This window comes from Cebus imitator, unplaced genomic scaffold, assembly GCF_001604975.1.
Source record: "Cebus imitator isolate Cc_AM_T3 unplaced genomic scaffold, Cebus_imitator-1.0 Scaffold122, whole genome shotgun sequence".
In the NCBI taxonomy this organism is placed as follows: domain Eukaryota; kingdom Metazoa; phylum Chordata; class Mammalia; order Primates; family Cebidae; genus Cebus; species Cebus imitator.
Window position 1 is genome coordinate 5,112,553 of NW_016107437.1, and position 11,300 is coordinate 5,123,852.

At 39.6% G+C, this 11,300-nt stretch overlaps 1 protein-coding gene across 4 annotated transcripts in view; it reads left to right on the forward strand.

Annotated features, from left to right (window-relative positions):
* Positions 1 to 10,927, forward strand: part of MRTFB (myocardin related transcription factor B) — a 209,757-nt gene extending 198,830 nt beyond the window's left edge. For all 4 annotated transcript variants that reach the window (XM_037742530.1, XM_017540003.2, XM_017540009.2 and 1 more), the window contains 2 exons: positions 2,005 to 2,065; positions 5,062 to 10,927. In XM_037742530.1, the coding sequence (XP_037598458.1) occupies positions 2,005 to 2,065; positions 5,062 to 5,597 (597 nt within the window). In that variant the 3' untranslated portion in view covers positions 5,598 to 10,927. The remainder of the gene's footprint in view (positions 1 to 2,004; positions 2,066 to 5,061) is intronic.
* Positions 10,928 to 11,300: the final 373 nt, after the last annotated feature.

Consider the following 11,300-nt stretch of genomic DNA (forward strand, 5'->3'; position numbering starts at 1 on the left):
AACACATTTCTTTTTAATGCTGCATAGTATTTCATTATAGAGACATAAAACAGTTTGCTTAACCATCCGCTAACTCCTTTTTTTTTTTTTAAGGCAGAGTCTCACTCTGTCATCTAGCCTGGAGTGCAGTGGCACAATCTTGGCTCACTGCAACCTCTGCAACTCCTGCCTCAGCCTCCTAAGTACCTGGGATCACAGGCACCTGCCACCATGCCTGGCTAATTTTTGTGTTTTTAGTACAGACAGGGTTTCACCATCTTGGCCAGGCTGATCTTGATTTTTTGACCTTGTGATCCACCCACCTCAGCCTGCCCAAGTGCTATGATTACCACAGTGCTGTGTCAGCCACCACGCTCAGCCTAGCAACCTACTTCTAACCAACAGAATTGGCAGAGGTGATGGTGTGTGACTCCAGAGACTAGGTCATAAAAGACATGCTCCTTCTGCCTTGCTCTTCCCTGGATTGCTCACTCTGGAAAAGCAAGCTGTCATGCTATGTTGACACATCAGCTGCCATCTGGAGAGGCTCACATCAAGGGGCACTGAGGCCCCCCATCAACTGCCAGCACTAACTTGCCAGTCAAAGACATTCCCCACCCACACCTAGAGTTGACGGTAGCTGCAGTCTCATGAAAGACCCCAAGCCAGAACCACCCATCAGAACCGTTCCCGAGACTCACAAAACTGTGACATAATAATTTTAAGCCACTAAGTTTTGCAATACTTTTTATCAATAGGTAACTAATGCATGTATCTGCAAGAGGCATGCTTTAAATACAAAGACACATTGAAAGTAAATGGTTGGAAAAAGATCTGCCATGCAAACAGCAAGCAGAAATCTGCAGTAGGCATATTTGAACAGACATTTTCCCCAAGAAGATAAATGGATGGCAAATAAGCACTTGAAAAGATGCTCAACATCATTAGTCATTAAGGAATGCAAATTAAAACCCCAGTGCAATACTACTGCACTCCTAATGGAATATCTGAAACTGAAAAGAGTGACTCTACAAAGTATTGGTGAGAATGTAGAACAACTAGAAATCTTATACCATGTACTCTGGGTGGGAATGTAAATAAAAGTCACATTGGAAAACAGTTTGACCATTTTTTAAAAAGTTAAACCTATACCTACACTCATTTCACTCCTAGGTAATTACCCACGAGAAAAGAAAACACACGTCTATACAAGGACCTGTACAGAAATATTCACAGTAACTTTTTGTAAAAGCCAAAAATTGGGAACCCAAATGTCCATCCACAAGTGAATGAATAAACAAACTGCTATATTTCCATACAATGCAATACTACTCAGCAATTAAAAAAAAAGAAAGAACTATTCCTAAGGTACACTCTCCAAGATGGAAAAATCTCAGAATAATTATGTTGAGTCAAAGAATCTAGTCCTCCCCCTACCACCAAAAAAGTACACACAGTATGAATCTGTTCATATAAAATTAATCCATAGTGAAAGCAAGCAGATCTGGGGGTTGCCAAGGGATGAGGGGATGAGAAAACTTTAGGAGCGATGGATATGCTCATTATCTTGATTTTGTTGATGATTTCATGGTATATTTATATGTCAAAACATATCAAATTATATACTTTATGTAAGTGCAGCTTATTGTATGTCAGGTAAATCTCAGTAAGAGCTGAAAAAATATGTATAATGTGATCACCTTTATACAGATTTTTTATCTAAATACAAAAGAATAAAGACACTTGTAAAATAAGGTATTAGAAGGCCTCTCAAGATGCAATTCAATGATAGAAAGGCAAGCATAGAAGTGAGTGGAGCTCGGTACCAACTGGCCCTGTTCTTGCTGTGTCCGCTTACCAGCTGTACATCTTCGGAAATGGCTTCTCAGGTGACCTCAGTGTTTTCAAAATTATCACATGATCAGTTAGAACTAAATTGTCTAGAAAGTCCCTTAGGACTCCTGATTGTATAATGCTTCCAGGTTTATATGAAAGAAACTTACTTTGTACTCTCCTTCATTGTAGATTTCCAACGCACACAGTCAACAGATGGATGACCTCTTTGATATCCTCATTAAGAGTGGAGGTAAGTCAAAAGTCAAATCAGACCCTCACAGGAAGTCATCTCTTAACACAAGTACATCACAGTTTTTCTTAAGCAGTCATAGCTTATCTTTAGATACTGAGAAACATGTTCTTCTAACTGAATGTATTGTTTTAATACCTGTTAAATTTAGGCTATTAAAAGAACTTATGGCCAGGTGCAGTGGCTCAGATCCATAATCCCAGCACTTTAGGAGTCTGAGGCTGGAGGACCACTTCAGCCCAGGAATTCAATACCAGCCTGAGCAGCTTAATGAGACCTCATCTCTACAAAAAACTTAAACAATTAACAGGGCTGGGCCGGGCGCGGTGGCGCAAGCCTGTAATCCCAGCACTTTGGGAGGCCGAGGCGGGTGGATCACGAGGTCAAGAGATCGAGACCATCCTGGTCAACATGGTGAAACCCCATCTCTACTAAAAATACAAAACATTAGCTGGGCATGGTGGCACGTGCCTGTAATCCCAGCTACTCAGGAGGCTGAGGCAGGAGAATTGCCTGAACCCAGGAGGCGGAGGTTGCGGTGAGCCGAGATTGCGCCATTGCACTCCAGCCTGGGTAACAAGAGCGAAACTCCGTCTCAAAAAAAAAAACAATTAACAGGGCATGGTTGCACACCCATGGGGTTTCAGCTACTAGGGAGTCTGATATAGGAAGATTGCTTGAGCCCAGGAGGTCAAGGCTGCAGTGAACTGTGAGAGCTTAAAAGAATAAGACAATGCAAGATTTATCCACGGATAGATGCCTGCTAAAAACAAAGACCAAATAGCAAAGTAGAACCAGATTTAAATTCCATGCTGAAAAACCTCAAAACTTGTTCCATGGATATGTCATTGTAATGGTATTAAAACATTCCAATAAAACATTAATGATGTGACATCGAGCTACCTAGCATGGGCTCCAGTATCTTCATTAAAATTCAAAGTCAATGCCAAAGCATTTTCTACAATGTAACATGAAATCTTAGAGTTATATCATCTTTATTAAAAAGGGACATTAGCCCCCAAAAAAAGCAAGGATTATTGTTGTCTCAGCTTACGTATCTTTAAAAATAAGTATAAAAATCACTATTTAAAAAATATTCCTGAGTAGTATTTGCGTATTTGAGTAGTCTTAAAATTACCCTGATGAAAGGAGTTTTATTTGAATTTTCAAATAGTGATCTAAAGTTCTCCATTTGTAGCAGGTATTATTTGATACTGAAGTTGATGTTGACATAGAGAATTGATATTTGACTACGGATCTTTTTGCTAAGAACTGTATTGGCCTTACAAAAATAATGTAAGCTGGCCAAGCTCAGTGGCTCACGCCTGTAATCCCAGCACTTTGGGAGGCCAAGGCAGTGGATCACTTGAAGTCAGAAGTTCAAGACCAGCCTGGCCAACATGTTGAAACCCCGTCTCTACTAAAATACAAAAATTATCCAGGTGTGGTAGCAGGGACCTTAAACTTGGAAGTTAAAATGTGATACAAACAATTGAGATACTTTCTAAATAGGATGATTTTTCTTATGACAAAGTATCCAGTAAGTATGTTATTACATCTTATTGTCTACTAATACCAGTAATAACGATAACCAAGTTGCATATAGTTAGTTGCAAGACTAGTTACTTAGGGCCAGGCACAGTGTCATGCCTATAATCCCAGCACTTTGGGAGGCCAAGGCAGGCAATCACCTGAGGTCAAGAGTTCAAGACCAGCGTGGCCAACATGGTGAAACTGAAAATTTAAAAATTAGCTGGGCATGTTGGAGGGCACCTGTAATCCAGCTACTCAGGAAGCTGAGAGGCAGGACAATCAGTGAAACCCAGGAGAATCACTAAAACCCAGGAGGTGGCAGCTTCAGTGAGCTTAGATTGTACTATTGCACTCCAGCCAGCCTGGGCAACAGTGCAAGACTCCATCTCAAAAAAAAGAAAAAAGACTACACCTAAAGCTTTCAGAACAATTTTAGAGATGACTACTGATATTAAAAGTAACATAAACCCTTCAAAAACAAATGTAGTACACAGAGTTGACACACACCGGTCACTGAGCTTTTAGAGCTATTGTTAAATTTATTTTTCCTAGTGGATTTGCATATAAATGAAACCAATCATATCCTCATAAAATTTTAGAAGATCCTTTATTCTATTTTTTTTTTTTAATTTGGCTCCCCATCGGGGAAAAAGATCCTTTATTCTAATGTATGTAGTTAACTGAACACCAGTATTTATAGAAGATGGTCCGTTAATTTGGTACTCGATCTGGCAAGGAATAACACATAATTGGTGCTTATGAAGACATTTCCCATAAATTCAGAAAACAAGACCAAAAAGTGAAAGAAATAAGCAAGTGATCTATGTCACATTAAAGAAAAAGGTTTAAGGAATCATGTGTTAGCTTTAATTCAGAAATTCAGATGCCATTGCATCTTTTCAGAACTTTACACAGAACACCCATGGCTAAATTGGGTACCCATTCCAACTGTAATGTTAAAAAAAAAAAAAAAATTACCTCTTTCATAACATTGAGGATATACTTCAGGTCTCTGCACAAACTCAGGATGTACATTTCAACATTTAGAGTATCCTGCTGCTATAGATTCATAGAATGGTCTGAGCTCTGTCTTAAAATTTTAAATGACAAAATAAGAACTCAAAGATAAAATAACATATCTACTGTGATATAAATGCTTTTAATACTTAGTCTTACTGAAAAGAATTTAAAGCATATCAGAATGTAATAAACTGGCCTTGGATGGTCTGCTGACTAAATTTACAATAAAAAAGATTGTAATAAACATGTTTATCTATTTAACAAAAATGATCCATCATCCTAAAGGTTATCAAGGATTGTACCTGACCAATAGCATTCTCTTCCTACCTCTAAGATGGACATGCATAGAAGGAATCACGTAATAGTAAAGTAACTGTCCTAGTTATTAATTTTTAAATAACAGTAAATCTTTAGATACTAATTACTTCAATTATTTTGCACAGAGATCTCCCTCCCCATAAAAGAAGAGCCTTCTCCTATTTCCAAAATGAGACCAGTGACAGCCAGTATCACCACAATGCCAGTGAATACAGTGGTGTCCCGGCCACCACCCCAAGTCCAAATGGCACCACCTATATCTTTAGAACCTATGAGCAGTTTATCTGCCAGCTTAGAGAACCAACTAGAAGCTTTCTTAGATGGAACTTTACCCTCAGCCAATGAAATTGTTCCACTACAAAGCAGCAGTGAAGACAGAGAGCCCTACTCTCTGATCGAGGACCTCCAGAATGATCTGCTCAGTCACTCAGGTGTGCTGGACCATTCACACTCGCCCATGGAGACTTCTGAGACCCAGTTTGCTGCAGGTACTCCCTGTCTGTCTCTTGACCTGTCAGACTCAAACTTGGACAACATGGAGTGGTTGGACATTACCATGCCCAGCTCCTCTTCGGGACTCACTCCTCTCAGCACCGCTGCACCGAGCATGTTCTCTGCCGACTTTCTAGACCCACAGGACCTACCACTACCATGGGACTAACGTCATAGATTTCTTGTCTCAGAGTTGATGAGTTTAAGAACATGAAGAAGATTCTAAAAGGTCAGTTTTTAGAGACAGATCCATAGTTGCATTGTTGCAATTAAAATATGTTGTCACAGAAAGAATAGGTGAAAGGTCATAGCCTGGAACCCAAGTTTGAAAACATTTCATTGTGTTCAGTAGTGAATTTCTACAATTTAACATAGCACAGGGCCTTCTGAAAAACACGCTAGTCAAAGAAGACTCCTCTGTTTCGTCAGACTTCAGTAAAGAATGAAAAGTACCTTTAGATGCAAAGAAAAGTAATGTATGCAGCACAGTGATGTTGTAGGATTCTGGTAATTAACTACATTTAAATCTCTCTGGTCTCTTTAAGACCCTAAATAAAAGGCAGACAGCTCCACTCAAAAAATAAGGCCTATGTGGCGGAGGTGAGAGGTCACTGCACTTGGTACTTCCTAGAGATGGCCAGAGCCAGGCCCGAGACACAGCAGGGGTCAAAGGCAGTGGAGAGCCCTGGCCAGTTCAGTGACAGCTTCCGGCTGAAGACTTTTGGTTCTATTCAGAAACCTATGTTGTTTTTTTGGTGTTGTAGTTTATTTTGCTATTTTTGGAATCTTACTTTGTATTTCCAAATTTAAATTTAAATGGAAGACTTTTCACCATAATCAGAAGATATTACAAAGTACTGTCAGAAGTCCAGGTATACTGATTAACACTGAAAATTATTTAGCAACCCTCTGGGTTGGTTAGATTGACTTCAATGTATATATTACACATTTGTATGTATGCTGACATTGTGATTTGTACAGCCTACATTGGGGTAAGGAAATGGGTATCCAAGGTCCTACTTTTTTGATAGCTCGAATATTTCTAGAGTACTTGAGCCACATGTATTTCTGTTTTTAAAGAATTGCTGACTAACTTGCAGGTAACCAGACCCATCTCAGAGAACCAAGAAAAGGCTTTAGCATGAAATATCTTTCTGAGCTGGTGAGTTAGAAGAATGAAAGGTAAGGGGAAGGTCTGTCATCTACCCAGACATTCCCATGATGAGTATAGGTCAGACTGCCATGAGGTGGGCTTCCAGGTCCCTGCCCTGGCCCTCTTTCTTCTGTCACTAATCCCTGGTTATCATTTTACAGGCTTGTAACTGGATGTTCTACCAGAGCTCTCACTGTATTGTCAAGCCTAAGATTGAAAAACTGGAGGTTTTATTAGTTTTTTTATATATAGAAAAAAAATTATTACATATTTGTTAAGTCATTTCTTAAGAATTTTCTAAAATGCCAACTATGACAGGATTATTTCAAGCTAGTCATTTAGGCATATGACAAAATGTAAATAACTAAACAAAAAAACAAATCTACCGAAAGAGCATGAAGGTTTCTCTTAAATAATCATGTTGTGCTCTCCACCTCACCCTTGCGTAAACCCTTGGGACAGGTTGGTTCCCCTGCGTCACAATATGGCAAATGTTCCATACTGACATGCAAGAGGCAGCGTAGCCCGTTACTTGGAAAGAATTTGTGCATCATTTCTGGTTTTGTGTTTTGCCTAAGAGCTGATCTTATTTCCGATTTGTGTGTGTGTGTGTTTGTGTGTGCGTGGTTTATAAATTTTACTATGTATAACAAGTCTGCTTTTCCAGCGTGAGCACACTAGAGCTCTCTGCTCACTGGCACTTCCTGACTCAAAGGCACTAACAGTGCTCATGTGCCTTCCAAACGGTTCAAGGCAGAGGCCACTGTGTTCAGTGTAGTCTGTGATGAATAGTTTAAGTGTTCAGAAATTGGTAAACCAACACATGGGATAACCAGAACACCATCATTTGACCAAGCCCTACAAGAGTTTACCACACTAGATGTTCTGTGAATCCTCAACTCAGTTCCATTGAGAGGGGCCTGTCTCCAGGGTCAGGCTATTTACTTGGCAAAGTATTTTTCCTACAGTTCTTGGCCACAGGTTTTTTGCTGAGGGTGTCTGGCTGGCTTTATCAGGTCCATACTTAGACTCTGAGCATCTTCTTCATTCAGATTTGAATGGCTTATTAAATGAGCACCAAATATCAGTAGGACTGTAGGAGATAACCGAACACTAGTGCCATTGACTCTCATTGAATAACTTTATATTTCCATAATCCTGAATTGTGTACATAGTTTTCTAGCTCTTGGGTCCCTTTATTGCTTTTTAAAACAGGGTTTGAAACATGCCACAGGAAGGTTGCTCTCCAAAAATACACTGTCCAGTGCACAAAATGCTATCTCAGCCTGCTCTCTTTTGACTATGAATTGCTAAAGTGCCCACTTCACATATGTGTTTAAACATTTACATACCAGTATTCCATTTTTAAGAAGGCAAGGCGTCTCTAGCCATCAGTTCTGCAAGGCATCCCACTTGCTCCATTCTGCTTGGCCCTCCTTTCCTTCCGTGAGTCACCGTCCAGGCACCTGTGACACAAGTGGTGCTCTCCAGGATCTCCACTACATGTTCCAGGTTAGAGTGAGGAGACACTATGTGCTCACACTCACGTGACATGACCAAAGATGATACTGTGTAAACAAGGCCCCTCTGACGTGACTCACTGCACATGACGGTGAATGCAGTGACAAAGAGTCGACGTTAACTAAAGACGGCTGGTTGTTGTTTAAGTTAGTTCACAGCCATTACAGCACAAGTCAAAATTGCCAGTTGAATTTACATTATGCACATGTATAGTTTAGCAGTAGTACTGTTGTGTATCATATTGCAGAGTAACATATTGCCAAGAAAATAACTAACTCCAAAAAACTGATTGTCTCTCATCCCTGGTCTTACTTCCCTACATGTTCTCAAAACACAGTAGTATCAGCCTTACCTTTCTGCTGTATATAGCTATCAGATCCCCCTACTGGGGGCAGGATGAATTTAAAAAGTTATACCAAAACCTCTGTAAAGTCTTTGAAAGTCTAGGGGTACATGGTTATTTTGTACATTTCAGCAAAGTGTCTACTAGGAAACCTCTTAGCACAGTGTTAGTGGTTCACGTTCTAGTGTTTTTCCTGAAATGTGCAATCTACTGTATAGTATTTGCCACATATTTGTACACAGATGTATTCTGAATTTGTGGAATTTCTTGCTTAGATAATGTGTTTGTTTCATATGAATATTTTTGTAATTCTAAAAAGATCTTATTTAAATTTTCTTTTTAAAAGCCACATGGTTCTGTGATCCATGTAACTGACACTTTTTGGCTTTCAGTGCTGTTTAGAAAGAGTGGCAAAGGCAGGGTGGTGGTGCCTGCGAGCCACTGCCTATGGAAGGCAAAGTCATAGTAATGAGATAGCGCCTCTGAACTCTGCAGTCAGCACACACTGAGTGATGGCTCAAGAGCATACTACCTATTTGTCACTAGAGCAGACTCAGGCTTCCTGGACCCCTCAACCCCAGATCATTCCAGGCAGCATTTTTTTCCAGAGTCCTTTCAGAATTCCCAGGCTGAAATCAGCCGTAGCAGTTGACCAAACAGCTGTCCCCACAAGTGACGGGATAGTCCCTTTACTGTCCTCAAATGGACTTGGCCTTAGAGAAGTGGTAAAGCACTTTGGCAGGGTTTAAAATATTTGTGAGAAGCCCACATTGCAGTATACATCCTCATCAGCTTCCGTGTGCCCGCCCGGTGCTAGCCTCAGAGGAGTTCTGGCTGTCACTCGGGTGGGGAGCTCAGGGTGCCACTGGGCACTTTTTAAAGAAATTTAAAGAGAACAGCTATTTACTGTCCACCAGCAGAACAACATGTCAGTTTAACTAAATTCACAAATAACTCTCCATTTTTCACTATCCATTACTATAAACATGAATGTTGAATGCTGACAAGAGGATACCCATACAAATCATCCCACCGCCCTAGAGGCCACAAAAAATTAGCTCAAAATCATCGAAGCACCTTAACTGGAAGGTGAGGTGTTTCAAGGAACATAGCTTACAGGTGCATCAATGTGTATCTGGAGAGCATCCTAACTGCATTTGAACTCATCTTTTAAGTGATTTCAGTCAAAACTGGAAAACAACTAAGATATAGTCTTTTTTTTTTTCCTGGTTCAAACTTTCAATAACTTGCTCATTCAGCAGTCTCTCTGAGCTACCTTTTTATTTGTAAAGTGACTCTGTCTGCATGGCAATAAGCAGGTCCGTGTTTTTTCCGCATTTGCCCTTTCTTGCAGTATCCAAGGAGACACATCATTACAAAGGATTTCTACCTGAAATCTTTCATGGAAGGCCTATAATTCGAAAAGCTGCATATGTTTACAGAAGAGCTCTTATCCGCCATGCAGACACTTTGCTCTGTCATGTCACAGTTTTGTGACAACAAGATGGCAATCTTGGATCTACAAGGTGCTGTTGGGAATCAAATAAAATATGTTATCGGAGATATCATCACATCCATAGTGTTTAACAGAGCTTTATGCCAACTACTAAGACAAAGCTTTAACAAAGTTTATAGAATCACTGAAACTCATAACAATTACCTCTCTATGTGATGCTGTAAAGAATCTTGCTAATTTGGTAGGAAGAGGAAGCATTTAGGAAAGGGTTTAGTATATACCAAAAGTAGTTGACCTCAAGTAACCAATAGTAATACAAACTTGCTTTAAAGGAACCAAAGGCATTGCCAAGTATTTGCCAAAAGGAGGCACTTTCGTTTAAAATTTGAGACTCATGAGATCTCAAAAATCAGTCCCAAAAAGGTATTATCCATTTAAGGTTATAATTTTCACAAAGATGTAGATATTTCTCTATTGTTTTCATGTAAAATAGTATAGAGTTGTTTTGTTGGTTTAAGAATAACATTCAGTAGTAATAAGTTTTTTTTCTATGTAGAAATGAGTTTTCTTCTTTTCTTGCTTGCAATAGAAATGCAATGTGATAGGTGTTTCTCTTCTTATTTTCATTGTCACATTATGTCTTAGCATCTCACTTTATGAAAAAAAGGAGAAAGATACCAATCTACAGAGCCCTGCTTATTGAAGCACTAGTTTAATAAACGAAAAATTATGGCAATCGGGGGTCCATTCATGTATTGCCTTTATGTTGTTTTTTTTAAAAGAAAAACCATGATGCCTTTGTATTTGCTGTTTGCACCCCTGAAATCAATTCCATATGTTTGAATGCCATACATTTTGCACATGTACTGTACATAGGTAATGCATACTGTATTTTTATATGTGTGCACATTTATCATCAGATATTTTGTACATAGTGGCAGTATTGTAGCTGATCGGGAAATGTTTGATATCTCAGCAATTTTGCATTTTTGTGTCTCAAATAAAAAACATTTTGATGTATTATGATTCCTGCTGTGCAGAAGAAAGACAACTCCCTGTGGGTTGGTGGAGCTGTTGTGGAGTGTGGATCGGGAGCGGATTTGCGGGGAGACACTGAACTTTAGCACACAACTCACAAAGGAAAGCCACCAGGCAAAGCCTGTGAACTTATCACCCTCCCCCTGATCCAGGACCACGAGATCCAAAATAGAAACTCACAGGTACGAGCCGAACTTGAACATGTCAAGATTTACACCAAAGTCAGTTTCTTTCTTCCACAATGAAAGTTAGAAATATGTCATTCTCCCCAGAGAGTTGATTTTCACACTCGTGCACAGTGAAAACTCACTCTCTTCAATAGTATAAATGCACCACCATCACAATCCCTGAAGACCCACAC